Consider the following 19,972-nt stretch of genomic DNA (forward strand, 5'->3'; position numbering starts at 1 on the left):
GCGCGTCTCGCTCGGCTCGGAATGGCTCTTTGCGAGCGATTGCGCCACTGCTGTCTGCCGTCCTCGTAGTCCTCTGCTGCAGCAGCATGGAGGCCGTTGAACCTTGGCACACAACAGCCGGTGCAAACGTCACAGAGCCCCACTGAACAGCCACAGCCTTCATGTGTTCATTGTGGTGGTCACTATTTTAGGCTCTGGGGGAGAAGGTAAAAGTGCATCGAGTTTAGTGTGATTTTATTTCGCTCATCTTTTACGCCGTACTGCAATAAAGTGTAATTAAATGCGGCGGCCATTTTGTCACTTTCTGTTGACTGAAAAATGACATCACAGTTTCACAGGGCTTGGCTAACGACCAATCACGGTTTTCCTGTTTTCTGAAGCTGGGCCATGATTGGTCGTTACCTGAGCCCGGAGCAACCGTTGACAGCAAGTGGCAAAATGGCCGCCCTTGAGATGTACAAAACCGTGTAAGTTTTAATGCTTAACTCATATTCCACAATCGCAATATTAATCAGAATGCCGTGTTTTGACTTGCGGGACTGCATGAAACATATTTTTGTTCAGAAATTTTCAGGGTTGACTTCCCCTTTAAGAAAAAAACTTATCATTCTATGATTTTTGGGGACAATAGCTTTCTTAGTTCTTAAGTTTGGTCATCATCCCAAAAGTGACTTTACTGGATAATTTTGAACAGCGGTTTTCATTGGACAGGGATGATACGATATCATATCGTGAAAGCATACCTTAAGAGATTTAAGAGAGGCATGGAGAATAATAGCCCTCCACCGATCTAGTGACTAATTTCACTTCCTCAGCTTTTGATTGCGCACTGGGAGCAGCCGGCAACGCTCCAAGGAGTACGTGTCAAGATGTGCGGCACTTTTCAGTTCTGATTTACAGTCGGGATGAACTGTGGAGATGTTTCACAACCAGCATGGGGCTCTGGAAATAAAAGCGGGCTGGCGCGCCGTGGACGTGTTGCTCAAGGTCAGTGTCACAAGCGCCTGCCATTTTAACAGCTAAAAACCGGGAGGACAAAATGACAAGAGTGTGCGCTAAAAACAGCAGGTCATCGTAGACGTTTCAAGGTAACGCGATCGCCTGACACACTGCACTCCCGTTCGCTCCACTCGGCTTCTCCCTCTTGTCATTTTCAGCATGCATGTTTCTTATTTCGGCACCGACCACGCTGTCAATGCAGAGGTCAAGAGTCCGCCAGGCTTTATGTAATGTGACTTTTAAGTGTAGAGACGCAAGAGGTTGAGTAACCCTCACTACTCATTAAAAGCCATTCCTGCCTCGTTGATTTGCAGCTATTTGGGGAAACAAAAGCAGTTCTGGTGCTTTTTTTTGTTGCGTGTGATGGAATGCTGAGTCGGGCTTTCTCAAACTTTGCCGAGCAGCGCCATTGGTAACACATTTGAACCCAAATCGAAAACCAAAATATGTATCGCAAATTTGCAGAAGCCCGGTAAAAATCCTGGTCATTTGAATCAAGTGTGTTGGAGGGCAGAGACACCTAAAACAGGCTGGAATGGGGCTCTCGAGGACCGGACTTTGGCAGTCCTAGCGGGGGGGGGGGAGGACAGTTTTTATGAATAAGGCCGGTGGGTCGTGGCCTCAAGGCTACCCAGATCGCGATCGGTAGGCGGGGGAGGCGAAAAAGGGTCAAGTGCCCCGTTGTGGTGGTCGGGTTGTGGTAGTGTCCACTGTATTGTTTCGGTGCCCCCTGGTGGCATTTTGGTTCCGAGCACCTACGTCAGGCCATAGCTTTGTCTAATCACTGTGTTTGTCAAATAGTGGGGCGGGCCCCCCTGTGGGGCGCGATGCGATGCTGAGGGGGGCGCGTGTAACCCTGGGGAACATGCTTTTTTTTTCCCGCCTTACTACAGCAAAGTGTAGTTGCACATCCACTCCAGTAGTTGGCAGTGGCGCTTTCATTGCCTATTGTGCACAGCGAGTATTAACTCTTTGCTGTCGCTTTGTTTTGCAACGAAAATGCTATTATTTATAGTTGCGGCGGAGAGTGGGTGGTGGGGTGGAGTGGGGGTTGAATAGTTTTTTTTTTTTGTGCCGGGGGGGCGTAACAGAAAATAATTGAGAAGCACTGGTCTATTCCAAAAAAGTTCTTTCCTGCCATCTTTTGGCATCTGTAGGCAACGATAAACATATTTGTGTGGGCGTCAATTATTCCATTAAGAGTCACCCAAATAACTTGCGGACCAATTATGTCAAATTTGCAAATTTCCCATATTCGTGAATCAGTGGACAGAAAATGGATCGATTGTCGAGTTCAGACGGTCTGATCCAAAAATAGCATTTTCGCTCGACGTTGTGCTCTGCCACTGACTCCTGCGCAAATGACAAACCCATCAAACCATGATTTAGCAATTTGCTAGCACGCCTCCCATCTGCCACTAACCGCCTCTAAAGTCCAATGTCAATCAAACCACAACGCCTTGCACTTTGCGCCGTTGCCATGACGACAAGAAGGAGCCAGCCCGGGCCTATCAGCTCCCCTGCCTGATAAAGGGCCGCTTCAGTGTTTACGCTTCCAGCGCGATGGTCCGAGATGAGTGAGGCGAGACCCTGAAACAAATCGTCAGGCGGCGCGCGCGGTGACAGCCCACATCGGCCCATTGTGGCACTTGGAGACCTCCGCCGTGACCTGTGCGCTCCTCACGGGCATGCCAGGACTCACCCCACAGGAACTGACGATTAAACATTAACTGGCAAATGCGGAGTAATCATCACATGATCATTAATGCTCTTGGTAAAGGAAGAGACGGATGTCATATTTAGCCATGGGACGCTTGAGGGAATTTTCGGAAATGTAAGGTAAGATGATAGTGTTTTGATTTTCTTTGTCAGTCCTCGTTTTTTGAAAAGTTAGTTTTTGCTCTAAGTTGTAGTTGAACTTTTCATCGGTGTTAAGGGGCCGATTTTTCGAATGACCTGGCACATCTGTCAGGTCCGATTACCAAATCTTGCCCCCAGTGGGCTATGGTATCGGTGGTGCGACCAGAACTACAGTAACGCATTTTTGTTCAGAAATGGAACAATGACTTGAGTCGTTCTAGATCCAAATGAGTGCACCACATGACACCAACCAACAGAGGGCGTGTTTGATCGAGTTCAGCCTTATCAAGTTAGCTAGTTGAAGAAGAAGAGATGACAACAAAGCCGGTTTGAACTCAATGCGACATGTGCCCGAGCAGAAGTTGGCAACTGTTTTGAGGGAGAGTGAAAACACAAAGAGGTTTGCATGAGAACTAGCAGTGCTTGGTCCAAAAATGTTCCCGTAGACGAAAACAACAAGAGACGGTGTTAATTTATGCTAGCGGTTAGAATTGATTTTTTTCATTCATTATCGAACTTGAAGCGAGTTCTGTTGGTTACTACCAAGGCTTTGAACGAAATTCCACTTCTCGTAAGCGTGGTGACGTAGCGGTTAGCTAACATGCCTCACAGTTTTGAGATTCATGGTTTGAAAATTGGAATTTCTACAATCTCCCCGTGGTCGCTTGGGTTTTCTCTGCCCATTTTGTTCCCTTATCCCAAAATCAGGCACGCTAGCTTCCGCTGGGGTCGACCTGGAAGTGGTTTTGAAAATGGATGGATTGATCAGTGTACGTAGGGGAAGCGAAAATGGAAAAAAACATGCTAATCGCAGTACACACAAACGATCATTGTTGTCGTCAACGTGTCCATTCAGCACCTGTTGCGGCAAAGGCTTTCGGTCGCCATAGCAATAAGTTGCCTTTGAAGACTTCTTCCTAAAGCACTCTCTAACGTTGTACGTAATCCTTTCCACTCTTAATTTACTCGCTTTGTATAATTCATTTCACTTTTATTTATCCAGGTCAAGCAATCGAGAATAGATGGTGGTGGTATGCATGGTGAGCAAAGAGGGAGTGATCCTGGTGTCGAATCTTTTTGTTGCGAGTTTTTACCCAATCAGAATTCAGCTAGCTTGTGTTGTCAGGCAGATTTCACAATACCCGTAGCACACACTATTCGTCCGAGGCCTTCAGATCCAATCGCGCAGGCGTCTGTTCGTCAAAGTCAATGGCTTTCAGCGTTGATAGACAGCTGCGATAACCAATCAGATCACGAGTTAGTTACAATGAGCCTTCTCGCTGGCCTTACGTTGAAGGCGATGAACGTGACTTGTGATTGGATACTCACTCGTCAGGCGCAGCGCTATGCGGAATCAACACACCCGAAAGTCGTAACTGGCCACCGTTCGAAAATCTAAAATATAGTCTCGCTTTTTTAAACCACAATGGCCGAAGGAGGGAAAAGTGTAGATTTAATTGCAGATACACTTGCATGGCCATTTTCAAGACTGACTTTTCAAGAGACGCTAGGTCGTCCAACACTCACTCAGGAGTGTGTAAGTGTGTTTCTGTATATTATTTGTCCAGCCGTGACGTCATAAATGATGGTATTATGTCGGCCTGAGTAGGACTTGACTGAAGGCCTACGAGTGAAATGCCCGCCACTGGTAAAGAGTCCTGAAACATTGAACAGTTGGGCATGTACATTTAAAGGTGTAAACAAGGCCATTATTTTCACTTGAGGATCTTATAGCACATGTTAAAGTCATCCTGAAATTTCCCCCAAAAGCCGACTGCATATCCCTAACTTTTTGAGGGTGATGTTTGTATGAATGTCTCTGTCGTCTGCCTTTAAAAACGTGTGTTGTTTCACATTTCTCTCTCTGTGTATGCCGGCGACACAGAAAGTCAGCTCGGTTCGTTGCTGTGAGGTCATAAGCTAAGAAAAGTATGTATGTTATTTAAATAGAACGTGATGTTTGCACTGGGTGTCTGTTGACATAACACTCGCAGTCCACATTAGGACGAGCCGTGTCATAGTCTCCGCTCGGAAAGAGAGCTTCGTTCTTGTGTACTTGCGCACTCCAGTCATGAGGAAATGGGTTCATGTGTGCCTGCGTTAAGTCGACTGAAAGGATTTGGCAATGATAAGAAGCATGTACATTGAGTATATCGTCACACGAGTCATTGAAAACTAGAACTTGTCGAAAGGTGTGAATGTGAGTGTGAATGCTTTTTTTGCCTGATTGGCTGGCAACCCGTCCAGGATGTACCATTTTGGCCCAAAGTCAGCTGGGATAGGCTCCAGGTGTCCGTTAACCCTAATGAGGGTGCATACGCGTAGGAAGTAATGATTTCCGGTAGATACTGCTTGTGTATTCACCAAAAAGTTCACGTTCCTTTAATTACTAGCTAGCTGAATAAAGTAGCTAGCTAGCTAGATATTTCATGAATCCCCAACAGAGCAAATTCAAGGTGTCCAATAGCAAAAAGTATATCCATACGTCATGTCTAATGTAAACAACAACAAAAAAAGACAAAAAGCATACTAAGCTTACGTGCAAGTTACTAGCAATAGTACCAAAATGCACGCTAACAAGATCCGTTAACGTGCTAGCTAGCTAGCTATATAATGTTTTGGGGTTAGGAAGGAGTTTGCGCAGCTGCATAAGAAAACTTCACGTGGCTCAGTTTTCAGCATGCTTCAATTTTCATTTGATTATTTAATTGTGGGTTGAGAGTGTTCCAAGTAGGACTATTCATCGATTTGCCGAAATGTTTGTGAACTGACGCAATGTGTCTCATTGATATGACTGGAAACAGATTCAAGATGTTTTGGCGCCAAAACAAAAGTAATGTTTACCTTGTTTTTATTGGGGTGTAGTTGAAAATAAATATCGTATGTAGGATAACGTCAAGCTCATGTTATGAAGAAATGCATGTAAGCTCGCCAATCTGAGAACGTCTTCTCCATCAATGCCAAGACTGTCCATGAACCAAAGTACAGTTACATATAATCAAGTCAATCATTTTTTTCTCCAAATGCTATCTGGAATCCGGATCTTTTTGAACCAGGACTTTTTTTGAACTGCAGTTCCATTGTTTTAACATTTATAACACTTGTTAGGCGGCGTGGTGGTAAATTACTCTCCCGAAGAGTTCTAATGTCACACCAGAGAGATCTGTTCTTCTACTTTTCACTGCAGGCCATATCCACAGCATGTCAGTGAAATACCAATCATTTCTGGCATTCCTTCGAAAAAGAGAGCCAGGTAGCTCCGAGTTCTCCTTTTCCTGCTCTCTGGTGGCCAAAGACATGTCGAGGTCAAACTCTCGGCGAGCAGTGTGCAACAATTCCGAGCTGTCTACGAGAACAAGCGGCAGCTGCCATCAGACCGCTTCGTAACCACCCTCACACCAGCTCCAGTCCCCCCACCACTTATTCCAACCCCCTCCTCCCCGTCTTTGATGGACTTAACCGGGTTTGATGAAAGGGGCTTACTGAAGATTGACCTAGTTGACATGTGGAGGTCTCAAGTTTTGAGGACCAGGTGGAAGGAGCTCGTCGAAAAATTGCCTCCCGTCGTCTGCTCGTGTCCGAGCCTGCAGACCCCGTTGCCTTCTCCCAGCGCAGCCGCAGCCAGCCCAGTGACCTACATTCTTCCTCCTGCATGTCTCAGTAACTCTTTAGCTGCCTCTGTACTCGCTACTGTCAACATAATCACGGTTCTCAGGGGTGGCGACATGACATTGGCATTTCCTTGATAACCTAACGACCATTTCACCATGACGTAAAACGGACTTCAGAGCGGCAAAAGCTCATTTGCATAGACAACAAAGTGTTACCTGTCAGATTTGACCAAGGTCGAGCGATTTAGAAAAGAAAAAAAAGTCTTTAGCCTTCATAGTCTGAATATGTTAGCACCTTTTTGTTGTTCCATCACTTCCAGGCTGAGGAGTGAGCTTGCCTGCCGACCCTGGGACCCCCTCGACGCGGCCATGGTCGACGTTGAGAGTCACTACCGTCCGCCTTCGCCCCTGGAAGACTCCATGCTGGGTAGCCCGCTGTGCGCCCATGACGACTTCATTGGTGACATGGAGGAGCTCGGCGACATCTCGCAGTCCTTCGACAGCAGTACGATCAGCTCCTACGACGCCCCCGAGTACCAATCGTCCAGCAATGGCTCGGAAGGTTCCACTGTCTTTGGTAAGTAACGTATTCATTGTCCATCCATCCATCCAGTCTTTATCCCCTGGAGCACTTTTCCTCTTAAACTCATTGACTGCCATTGACGACTAAAGACGTCAAAGATCCATTTTTATTACTCAGCTGGTCGTGAATGAGTTGAATGTCATGGCTGAGCTTGAGAGGCGGGGTACACCTCAGAGTGGTAACCAGTAGGCGGGGTTCCATATTAACTGGCCCAGTGGCCACTGTGTGACTGTGTCAGGCCATTTGATGTTTAATGATGTTGGCCCGATTCAGGCCAAGTACAAATGGAATAAAGAAATACGATGAAATCAACATATTCTTGCCTTTTAAATGCAGAATATAATTTTCATTAGTTTGAGTTGTATCCACTTAACTCATTCAATCCAAAAGACAGATGCACGTTTTCAAAAGTCCCCGCCTCCCAATGACGTATTTTTTTTTTTAATTAATTTTTATTTATTTATTTATGTCATAGTGTGCAGTAAGCTCAGACATAGCCTGGGACTGAGATGTTCAAAATCATTGGTTCCTAGGAGCCAGTTATTGACTTTAAATCCGATCCACTTACACACAGTAGTGCTTCATCTCCAAAATCTGTTCAAAGACGCTGGTCAAACTTTGTGTCGCTCGAAACATTTTTGACATGCCAGGAACAAAGGATAATCAGGTTCTCTGTATCACATGGCAATTTTTGTCCGAATGATCTAAGGACAGACATGGAGGCAGTCACAAGGCGGCGTCATGGCATATCACCTATGACTAAATTGCTTTCTACTTGGCATTTTTTTGCATCAATGTCTTTTACGCAGTCGCTGGCTTCCCCCAAATTATCGGCGCGACGGAATTATTGTCTGTAACTCAGTGACGTGTTTTTTGTTTTTTTTGCCTCTTCCACTAACGCTTCCAATTCCATCACTTCAAACTTAACTTCCATTATTTTTCAGTGGAAAAAAAACAACACTTGCAATCTGCTCAGAGTGAACATGCCATTCACGCCCGCTATTTGGGATCTCCGTTAATCAGACCCTATGTGGCGCGTACTCCCACACTCGAATTTCAAAGTGTTTCCTCAGCAGCTCAGTGTAATCTTATGCGATTGTTTTTAAGCGGTAGTCCCTTAATCCCTAATTTGCTTCAACCCAATGCGGATGTACAATTATGACATGACATGGATGACTCATCTTGTAAATCCTTGATTATGAACGTTTTCAAGCCATTTCCTTTTCATTTATTTTGGACTTCATTTCCATGCGCTCCTTCGTTGTTCTTCGCATCTAACAATCCCCTCCCCACCGCATTCCACAGCCACCCCAAACCACCTCTCGGGAAACATCCACTGGGCTTCTGTTCCCTCCTGAATAGAGGATGAGGCGGACAGCTGGGAAAATGTACGCGACCGCCAAATTATGCAACAAAAGACGACGCTGCAAAAAGTTCCTTAAAGGCAATTTCTTTTTTTTTGTTTTTTTTTTTCACAGGAACAATATAGCATGTGAGCGAGGGAGCAAGTGATGGACAGGAAACATTTGATTATGGGAAAGACATATGGGTTTTAGTGCCGTTATGCTAAACGCGGAACAGGCCGGACTTTTTGGCACTGTACTGGCATATCGCAAATCATGCGGACCGGCTTAGCGCCAGTCGACTGGACTATTTCTGTACCTGGTTCCATCCACGTGACTGAACAGGCAAACTGGTGGCAACCACATGAATGGAAAATAACCTCTTGATGCCCAAAGGAGCGATAAACCCTTAACACAAGTGGAACTCACCTGAAATCAAACACTAGAACAATAAAGCATAACACACACATAAAACACTCCAACTAGCTAGCTCGTGCAAGAAGCTAACATTTTAGTCCATGTTTAGTCTTTCATAAAAATATGTTCTATTAACTAATGAAGTCAACTGCTATTGTAATGTAAAACATAAAAAAAATAAACACAAAACACTCAACCTTTTTGATGGAATTAGCGTCTAGCTAGTTGCCAGTTAGCCAAAGAAGCTAGCTTAGCGGTTTTCACTCATGCAGATAGTCAAATGTGTCACAGAGATCAGAAAAAGCATCTCAAGCCTCGCTAAGCGTCGAATCAACAACAATTTAAAAAAAAAAAAAAAGAAGTATGAAAGTAATGTAAAGTAAAATAAATTGGCTCATATTTTTCATTTGACGCCAAACTGTACAAGTTTCAAACATCAAGGTCCAACTGTTTTTCAAATCCATTTTAGTGGCGTGTGAAAGCAAAAAAAAAAATATTGAAAACTTTGTCATTGAGCAATTGCGACGTAATGACATGCGTAAACACATATTACACTTGTCGTGCTCGGCAGATGTCCTGACGCCAGCGTCCAGCCCGTCGTCGTCGGTGGCTTACGGGGTGGCGGCGAGCCAGGACGACTTCTCGCCTTCCCCTTCGTCGTCCTCGTCATCGCTCAGCCTGGAGTGTCGAGTGTGTGCCGACCGCGCCTCGGGATATCACTACGGCGTCCACGCCTGCGAGGGATGCAAGGTGAGAAGAGGACGACCACTACGCACTTAAATTATTCAAGCAAACAAGCGCTTGAGTTTCATGTTGGCGAAGATGAGCTTAATCATCAAGCGGCCTCTGCAGTCTTTTGTTTAAGGATGCTTTTAATTCCCTTACAGATATTTTTCCATTGTTTATTGTTTTTCTAGATCAGGCAAACTACGGCCCGGGGGCCACATGCGGCCCGTTAAAACGTTGTAATCCGGCCCGCCAAACTTGAAAAAATTTAAATGAATAAACCTTGTTAATCTTTTTTTTTTCTAAATATTGTGGGGTGTCAAAGGCAGATATTTTGTCTGAATGCTTTTGTTCATTTTCGTTTAAAATTAAATACATTTTTTTTCTCCGCCAAGACACTCCGTCCATCTGCTCCTGGTCTGGCCCCTCTGTCAAATTTTAGAACCCTTTGTGGCCCGCCAATCAAAAAGTTTGCCCACCTCTGTTCTAGATGTTTACAGTATACAGACACACCCCTACTTTCAAACGTTCACTTTTCCGACCTATAAACTCTTTATTAATTAAAACCTTTTTTTTCCTTGAGATACTGGTTAAGTCCCTGCTTTTCTCAAATTCTTTTGATAAGAAGAATATGTCATTTAATATATTGTACTATATAAAAAAACAACTTTTTTGTTTAGCTGAGGTGTTTTTTTTTAATGTGGTGTTTCTTTATGTTAAACGGGGCTACAGTAGCTTTGTAAAGCACAATGCTGAAGAGTGAAGGTCACCTCGGTGCATGCATCTGACACATTGGTCATGTGACACAATTGAGTTGACGTTAATGGTTTATCGTGTAGCTGGAGTGCAACTCAAGACTTTTTGAGTAAAACTAGAGGCCAAAGGCCATGTCTGCATGTCCGCTGATTTATTATTTTTTTTTGGATGTGTTAGTATTTTTAAAGCAAGCTTGTTTTTTTTTTTTTTGGTATTTTTTTTTTTTTTGCCAGAGACACGGTTCACAGTGCACAAAGCAGGAGCCATAACGACTTTTGTTCTTATTTGGCAATTTTTCCGATAAAAAGTTAACGGAAATGGAAAAGGTTCAAGTTATACGGAGTAAACCTGGTCGATGTTATCAATAATTTTTAAATATTTTTAACATCCATTCAGGAGGAAAAAAAAGAACTAACCTCTGTAGTTAGTCTATAAGCAAAAAGGATCTCTCAAGAAATGTAGTCTCGATGGCGTAACGAGCATCGAGCACACAGTATCTGCATTTCTTGACTATTTTCTAAAATCAAGTGGATGCAGCTTTATTTTTCCAGAGACGCGTCCCCCAGTGGCTATTTCATCAAAATGACTCGGAATGCTGTCATAGACATTGTAAATTTGGATGAAGTTGTCACGGGAGCAGAATTCCAATTAGTTCATGGAAGTGTCTGGAAGTTGTCAAGCCAAACACTCCCAACAGCCGAACACACGCCACTTGTGGAACTCATCCAGAATATATAAAAAGCTTCAAAATCATGTTGTGCTTTTATAAGATGACAAAACAAACAAAAGCTGACGCCAAACGTTTTAATGCAAGTATATTGTTATTACAAGCTTACTACAACTGAACTGTCCTTAACGAACATACCGTACTGGATTACAAAAACAAACTGTAAAAGTGCTGTCTAACCTTGAACGTGAGGCGTCCATGTGAATTGAGCGTTACTTATCGGTTGCATAATTAGTGTATCGGTGGCTTACTGAGTGTCCAAGGTCACAAAGGGGGAAGTGTGTCTGCGGATAGCGCATTGAATTGTTTCCAAGCTCAAGTTTATTTTTTGATGATTGTGCACCAGTCGCCCTTTAATAAGCCAAGGAACCATATTAGGTAGAAATTCAAGTTGAAATGTACACTGGATGCTGAAAAATTAGATTAGGAGAAGTGTGGTTTCTTCAAGTGAATCAAAAAAGAAGGCTCATGTTGAAACCGTATTTTACGGACTATAAGCCGCTACTTTTTTCCTTGATTTTGAACCCTGCGGCTTATACAATGGTGCGGCTTTTCTTTGGATTTTTCTTTCACCAGTAGGGGGCGCTCTATAGTTCAGAAAATACGCTAAATAAATCTTGATTTTTTTTTTTTCTCTTGGGTCTGTTCTGTTTTAATGAGCAAGTTGTTGCAATGTGAAAAGGCGTTTTAACGATCTGTTTTTGCACCTTTATGTGCAGTCACAGTACAAAATCATTCCGTACATGCAGTGAACAACTCATTTTTTTCAACATAGAAAACTACGGCTTAGAGCCTGGTGCGGCATGTATATTTTTTTACATTTTTTCCCCCCCAAAAAGAGTTGCTGCGGCTTATATGCATGTGCGCCTTATAGTCCCGAAAATATGGTAATTACATTATAACAAAGAAGTGTATTACACTGATATGACACTAGCATAAACAAACTGATGCCGAAACAGGATATCATTTTTTAGCTATCGGCCTTTTTTAAGGCCTAACTCTGCCTTCAAAACTTACTTTAAAAATCTCACCCTTGTTTGAACCCGTGTCCTGACATTGGAGCCCTCACGCTGGCTTGAAAACCTAACCCTTGTTTCGAACCTTAGCTCTGTCTTGAAACCTTAATGGAACCTTTATAATCCTTTCGTGAAACTCAACTACTTTGAAATCATAACTCAACATGAGTGATATTCAATTTTCCACCGCTACCTGTGCGGTTCTGAAACTTTGATGTGGTGTTTGAGTTTTCCAGCTTTGCATGTCTAAACACGAGGCAGTCATGGCTTTGAACACGTTTGCTTTTATGCTTTTATTTTCAAAAGTATTTGTAAAAGGCAGGTGAAGAGAAACTTTAAAAAAAATAAAATAAAAAAAAAACATTGCTGTAATGTAAATAAACAACTGTTTTGCTCCCTTCAGGGTTTTTTCCGGCGGACCATCCGTCTCAAGCTGGACTACGACAAGTGCGAACGCCGCTGCAAGATCCAAAAGAAGAACCGCAACAAGTGCCAATACTGCCGCTTCCAGAAGTGCCTGTCGGTGGGCATGTCCCACAACGGTGAGTCCAAACGAGCAGAGCCGCTCCCTCCTTTGTAAGCACGCACGCACACACACATGCATGCACACACTTAAAACGACACCGCAACTGTTAGACAACTGGTGCCAGGTGTCTAATTGGCACTAATGCGCTTAAGGATGCAAGTCGAGGCGCCTCGCTACTGTGTATTTTCTCTCACTTTGGTTTTCTCTCGTGCGTGAAATCGACCTTTGAGATGTATTTTTTTATTTAAAAAAAAAATTAGAAAGATTGAAGTCAACCTGTATATAATCCACTGCCTTACTATAACGATAACAGTTCTTAGTTTTCTAACAAATTTGAGTGTTGTTATGATCACGGATGTACCGGGGACCAAAATCCCACCCCGGGAATATTCATCGACGGTGGTCGTCACGTGCTAAAAACTAATTATTGCCGGGTTTGTGTGCTTCGTCACATGCTGAAATGTAATGGTGGAATTGCTGCTGGCATCTGTGATGGCCCTGAAATACAGCAGCCATTTGGGAAGATTCACATACAGTGCATTTTCCCGAAGTTCCCGATGGCCACCATGCATGCCTTGTGATCTAGTGAGAACTCAAATTGTTGTTTTATTTTCTTTATTTATTTATTCATTTTTTTCTTCCATCTTATGTCGGTGTACTTGATATAGCGACCATTGATTGGGGTTTACATCACTGTCATAATCCTGAACCCATTCCAACCCATTTCCCCCCTTTTGGTGCAGAGAGTGAGGCAGGGACGTCTGAGGAGAGGTCTTATCTTTTTTTGACTGCTGCTTAACAGCATTACGATATCCTTAAATGCAGTAAACGCGCGAACACCGTGGCTTCCTGTTTGCACATTTAAATTTTTTTTTTTTTTTTGTCCAGTAATTATTCAGTATTGGTATTTTTGGGTGTAATTCAACATTCTGCCACTAGGGGTTGCAAACCTCTGTTCAACACTGTAAATTTGGAAGAAGGGAAAATGTGTGTATTGCATGATGATGGGATGATGTTGTCTACTTTAATTGTGTACTATTTGTCTATCGCGGCTTTCACTCATTCCGGGGGTAGTCTGCGTAATCCCGACAGTGGAAGGGGGTTTACTCTATTGCTGTTGACAGACGCATACACGGCATGCCGACCCACGTTCAAGGTCAACGTCCGAATTAGAAGATGACGAGCAGTCGGCGCGTTCAATAAGGTCACCCTTTGTGCGCATATTCGACAGCGTCACTCGCGCTGCGTGTCATTGATTTATGCTTGATTTCTGTCAGCGGTAGCTGACAATTTTGCCGATCTCTTGCTTCCTCTCATGCTTGAGTTTCATGACTTGAAGTGTCACAAAAGAGCACAGGAGGGGAGTTTGGCTGCGCGGCTGCAACGGGATCCTTTGATGAGCTCGTTGCAGTCTCGTGAATTGACGACCGGGCAGATTCGGAGCTAATTTTGGACCTTCGTCTTTCAACCTATAACCGCTAATTTGGAATTTACAAGATGCTGCCTGATTCTTTATATATCATATATGAATATATTGATAACTACAGTATATCCATATCCACTGTATATAATAGTCATGAAGACAGACAGGCACGCATACAGAATATCTCGAGAAAGGTGTTATGTAACAGTATGAATCCGACAATTTACAATACAGTTCAGATGATTTATTTATTTTTGGTGAGTTGAAAAGATTGAGTTTTGAGTGCTAGCTGTGGTGGCAGCAGCTAGCAAACAGTTGCTCAAAAAAGAAGCCATGTGCTTGCTTCAATCTGTTGATTGCTACTCTCTGGTGACGTTTATTTTAAAGCTAAACACAAAACAATTGCGCGTTGTGTATTTAAGCAAAGTACATTCATTAATTTCCTACAAAAGTCTGCTCGCTTCATGCTAACTCACAATGCTGTAGACGAGCTAATAAAACCACCACTGATGTTGTGGCAATTATAAATATTTAAAAAAAAAACATTATAGTAAATGCAGTGGAAACATATGCATACTAGTTTTTTTTTAACAGTATTATTGCATCTTTGATGAGGTCTCATCATGAAATGTGTCATATTTTGTGTATGTGCTGCATTATACTGCCCCCTGGTGGCCAAGGCAAATTGCAGAATGAGCAGCACAATGCCCATTGAATTATCATGATGCAAAAACTGCTTTATTCCATACGGCCTATTCAATTTATGTTTTTAATGAAGTCCGAGACTGTAGAGTGCTATTTTTCTTCTAAAATATTTTTTGCGATGGCAGGAACTTCAGTTTTCATTTCCAATCACGAGACATGATTTGAAATACAAATGTTAGGCGTGAGGTCACGGAGCATCATATTTACTTTGAATGTTTAAATATCGTAGTACGGTTACGTATGATATTAAAATTAGTATTAATGATTAAAGTGCGGCAAATATGTAATTAGACTGATAGGATGCGTTCAAATATGTGTTGGCTGTTAGTTAATGACTCGTTGTGTCACTCAAAAGTGAGTGCCTCTATCGTTTCCGACCGGTGCCCTGGCGTTGGCTCTGAGCTTAGCGTCACTCACTTCCTCGCAACTTAATTGGACTTGGCTCCTTCCCAGTCCACCTGCTGTGGAGTTGTAGCACCTCAACATGATCCAAGCGCTTTGCAGGCGCCGATCGCGCATGGCGTCCTACACCTGCACCGCTTACGTTGTTTGTGCAGGGACATACCTGTTGGCCCGCTGATTGGATCAAATCAGATCTATTCGCCGCTGCAGTTAGTGTGTGTGTGAGGTTAAATGCAGTTCACTTGCAATCTCGTTAGTCAGATGGGATCAGGCCGTCTGAGTGTAGCCTCAAAAATATAATGTGTGCAGTGACTGGAACGGCACAAATGCAACGTTTGGACGGGACTCTAATAACAAAACTAGTGTTGATGCAACACAGCTGCAGAAATTGGCCTTGTAATTACAGTGGAGCGCATTTACAGGTGCAGTTCATATCTGTTGAAGCTTGCTTTGTCCCGCAGTGGGCAGCATTGCAGCAGGATGTTTGGACGCTGCGTAAAAAAAAAAAAAAGTGCATCTGAAGAGAAGCATTTTCAAAGGTGGCAAGTGTGTGCTGATTCCTATTTAACAATAACTTATATGAGACTGGTTCAGTGTGAACACAACTGTCAGTTATAAGAGGGTGTGCACACTTGTGCAACCACATTGTATTTATTTTTACTTTCCTTCCTGAAAAGAAAAAGCTACGGTTAATCAATTGAATTGTACGTTTCATCACGTTGATTATTTATTTATTAAAGTTTGGAGGGCAAACAGTATTTGAACAGGGGTGTGTAGACTTTTTATTAGATAAACAAAATATTCTAAAACATTGTTAACCTTTTATATACCTCACCATGATGTTAATGGTGAAGATATGCAATTAACAGACAGAAAATAAATGAGCAGTCTGAGGTTTGTCTGACAATAAAAGCAATAATAATATCAGTTTGCCGCCATCTGGTGGAATCTTGTCGTTATTGCAAGTGCCTTGTCGGCATGCGGAGGCCTTCACAATATATGCAATCTATACGCAACTCCTTTTAGAGGTGAGCAAATTAAGATATCTCCAAATTAACCCACTGGCCACTAACTTTTCATGACGTCTCCTTTTTTTCCTGTGGCAAGTTGCAGAATTTCAGTCGCTAATTGAGTGAGTATACGTTTTTGCTTTCCACGCAGCCATCCGCTTTGGCCGGATGCCACAATCGGAGAAGCTGAAGCTGAAGGCCGAAATGGTGACGGGGGACCGCGAGGTGGAGAACCCCAAGATGGCCGACCAGAAGACGCTTGCTCGGCAGATTTACGAGGCCTACCTCAAGAACTTCAACATGAACAAGGCCAAGGCTCGGACCATCCTCACGGGGAAGACCAGCACCCCGGTAGGGCTTTTTCTTTCTTTTTTTTTGTTTTTTTTTTGTTAATAGATTATTTCATCACACCTCTTGTTGACACTTGAAATCTATTTCTTCCCCACTGGAGTGATTTCACTCTGCTCCTTAGCACATTTTCAACTTTGCACTCAGAATTTGTGTCTCAATAGCTGGCAGCCTGTGACGACACAGATGATGTGCAGCAACCAAAGTGTGAGGAGATGTCAAAGACGCCATAAATAGAGGCAGGCCATTAATTTAGTCTCCATCCCTGCACTCTTTCAAACCATGTCCCAAACCTCCAGAACGTTCCTCCTGCATCGTCTTTGCACTTGGTCCTTTTTTCCTTTTTCGGATGGCCGAACGAACTCGGAGCGATTCGTCAGCGTTTTTTCACGCATTTTGCCAAATGAAATTAAGATGCCTTCAAAGTCAACCCAACTCAAACCACCCAATAAATCAAATGATTTATTTTCCTCGTGCAACTACAATTTGACATCATCCGCTAAATTCTCTACGGGAAATGCGACTTTCACTGTCAAAGAATGACTTTTTCTCACCGAATGACTTTTTTCCCCATGTATAATTAAAACATTCATGTATAAGTGAAGACTTCCCCGCCCGTGTAAAATGTTGATGATGGAGTAACTCAATTTCTGTCATTATTCAAGAGAATTATACAAAGTTTTATGGCAGCAATAAAATTTGGGGGAGTTGTATTTTGTTGATTTTTTTATTTTTTTTTGGGCAAATACAAACTTGGATCATATTGGATGTGTATGACATCATATTGTTTGCGCTTTAATCCACAAGTGGCATGCATTTGTGATCCTTACGTGGGCAGCCTTTAGTCATCCACGACATGGACACGCTGCATGTGGCGGAGCAGACTCTGGTGGCCAAGATGGTGGGCTCGGCGGGGGTCCTGAAGGACCGCGAAGCCGAAGTCCGTCTCTTCCACTGCTGCCAGTGCACCTCGGTGGAAACGGTCACCGAGCTGACGGAATTCGCCAAGTCGGTGCCGGGCTTTTCCAGCCTGGACCTCAACGATCAGGTGACTCTGTTGAAGTACGGCGTCTACGAGGCCCTCTTCGCCATGCTGGCCTCGTGCATGAACAAAGACGGGCTGCTGGTGGCGTACGGCTCGGGTTTCATCACGCGCGAGTTTCTCAAGAGTCTGCGGCGGCCCTTCAGCGACATGATGGAGCCCAAGTTTCAGTTTGCCACCAAGTTTAACGCCCTGGAGCTGGACGACAGCGACCTGGCGCTCTTTGTGGCCGCCATCATCTGCTGCGGAGGTAAAGAGAGAAAAAAAAAAGTGACGCTTTTAGTATTTTTGTGTGTACATACAATACATTCAAACTTATTTCGATATGTTGGAACATACTGGCGTTAATAAATACATTATGTATTTGCCCGTAAAAAAAATAAATAAATAATCCTTCCGCGAAGCAAGAGAACTGCTCTAATGCCAGTCCATCTCTTATTTTCCACACAGATCGGCCGGGCCTGGTGAACGTGAGCCATATCGAGCACATGCAGGAAAGCATCGTGCAAGTGCTACAGCTCCACCTGCTGGCCAACCACCCGGACGACACCTTCCTCTTCCCCAAGCTTCTGCAGAAGTTGGCCGATTTGCGGCAGCTGGTCACCGAGCACGCGCAGCTGGTGCAGGAGATCAAAAAGACAGAGGACACGTCGCTGCACCCGCTCCTGCAGGAGATCTACAGAGACATGTATTGAGCAGCGTGCCCCATTCGGCCCGGTTTTTGGCTAGAAGCTCGGGGTCGGACCCCAAACGTAAGGGCTTTGGATTCCCTCCGCTAGTAGTAAGCCTTGCTTCCACCAAGTGGCGCATTTTTGATTCGGTACGATGACGGAGAAGTTGCACTCCTTGGTTTCATTCCACCAGTTTGGTATTGAAACCTTTTGAGCCTGTAGGGCCACCGTACTCCAATACGTAAGAGAAGCAAGCGTCAGTCTGCCGTGAGGAACACGGACTCAAAATCAGCCAAACGCTGAAATTACAACTTTTTTTCCAAGTTGAGAATTTGTTGTCATTCTTTTGAAATGTTTTCAACCCCCCCCCACCCCCCTCACCAAGATTTGGTGGCTGCTGGTGACCAGCCTTGTCCAAGCCCCGCCCACTGCCACTGGTTTGGCAAAAACGTTGTGGATAACTTGGCTGCCTTACCATCCATCTCTTGATTTCCAACTTTATTGTCCCCCCCCAAAAAATCTCATGAAACTGGGATTCTTTTTCCCCTCATGATTTTATCATTTTAATCTCCTAAATTTGCGACACTTATCTCCTAAAATGACACTATAATATTCCCCTTACTAAATAATTTAAAAAATATCTCAAAATTTCATATTCATCCTTGTAAAAACAATTTTTGTCTTTATTCTTAGCTACACTTAATTCCAAGAATCAACTTTTTTTTATTTAAAATTATGAATTTATTCTAATCTCATTATTTTTCCCTAAAATAATGAATTTACAGTCCTAAAATTATATTTATATATAGAACTAAATTAATTTATTCTATAATTTACATGTGTTCTCTAACATTACAATTTTATTTTAGTAAAATTGTTGTAATTTACATTGTGATTTTTTTTCCCAGAGTCTCCAAATTTCTTTTTTTTTTTTTAAATCTCATTTCATCTTAAAACCGTGTTGCAACACAACCCCCCTAAAATTATGACTTTAGTTTGAGGAAAAAAAAAACTTTATTATGAATCATGAGTTCTCTGATCCACACCACACCACATTTTTTCTTCCATCTGTTAAATATTTACTCTCCTAAAATTGCACTCCACCGTGATGGATTTAAAAAAACTTTTGAGGGTCAGCCTTTATGGCATACCCACTTTCTGAAGCACCCGAAAATGAGGAAGAGTGAACTGTCACTCCAGCAGAATGTAGATTTTATATATTATAGAGTGATCTAAAGCCATAATCTTTTGCAGTTAAAGTGGCGTCCGTATTTGGACGTGATGTCATTTGTCGCATTTCCTTCTCTGTGGTTGTACAGTGGATATAAAAAGTCTGCACACCCCTGTTGAAATCTTAAAAAAAAAAAAAAGATAAATCATGAAAAAAACTCTGCGCCACTAAAGTGACCTGCAGTATAACTTGCACCACTCAACTGAAAAGTCAACTTTTTGAGCAGGGAAGTAATAAATAACTGAAATAATGTGGTTGCACAAGTGTGCACACCCTCTTAAAACGGGCATGGGGCTGTGTTCAGAATTAACCAATTGTGTTAAATGGGAGTTGTCACACATCTACCAGCATTTAAAGTGCCTATGAAGTTAATTAATTAAAGTTCAGCTGTTCTAGAAGGCTTTTCCTGACTTTAATTTTTATTGTTTTCTATCAGAAGCCTGATGGTTTTGGAAATGTGGATGACTCCTCTCCATCTTGGCTACGAAGGCCCCATTCCAAGCGAAAGCAAACAGCCCCAAATTTAAATGTTTCCCACCTCACATACTTTATTGTAGCTGTGGTGTTCACCAAAAG

At 43.0% G+C, this 19,972-nt stretch overlaps 1 protein-coding gene across 1 annotated transcript; it reads left to right on the plus strand.

The window, feature by feature from the left end:
- The first annotated feature begins 2,120 nt into the window (after positions 1 to 2,120).
- On the plus strand, positions 2,121 to 18,339 carry pparab (peroxisome proliferator-activated receptor alpha b). Its single transcript, XM_088287306.1, has 7 exons — positions 2,121 to 2,838; positions 6,791 to 7,047; positions 9,385 to 9,563; positions 12,442 to 12,580; positions 16,256 to 16,455; positions 17,291 to 17,744; positions 17,945 to 18,339. Exons 1-7 carry the CDS (start codon positions 2,765 to 2,767, stop codon positions 18,187 to 18,189), a joined length of 1,548 nt encoding a protein of 515 aa, XP_088143432.1. The 5' UTR covers positions 2,121 to 2,764; the 3' UTR covers positions 18,190 to 18,339.
- The last annotated feature ends 1,633 nt before the right edge of the window (positions 18,340 to 19,972 follow it).

Source organism: Idiotropiscis lumnitzeri, unplaced genomic scaffold (assembly GCF_059441095.1).
Source record: "Idiotropiscis lumnitzeri isolate Australia: NSW breed Sydney's pygmy pipehorse unplaced genomic scaffold, RoL_Ilum_1.0 HiC_scaffold_35, whole genome shotgun sequence".
Lineage (NCBI taxonomy): Eukaryota > Metazoa > Chordata > Actinopteri > Syngnathiformes > Syngnathidae > Idiotropiscis > Idiotropiscis lumnitzeri.

What these genes read in the sequence shown, in the direction of transcription:
- pparab (XM_088287306.1), top strand. Translation starts at nt 2,765, where the DNA reads ATGCTCTTGGTAAAGGAAGAGACGGATGTCATATTTAGCCATGGGACG. An exon ending in CGGGGAAGACCAGCACCCCG is followed by an intron (nt 16,456 to 17,290) that starts GTAGGGCTTTTT and finishes TTACGTGGGCAG; the next exon opens with CCTTTAGTCATCCACGACAT. An exon ending in CGCCATCATCTGCTGCGGAG is followed by an intron (nt 17,745 to 17,944) that starts GTAAAGAGAGAA and finishes TTTTCCACACAG; the next exon opens with ATCGGCCGGGCCTGGTGAAC.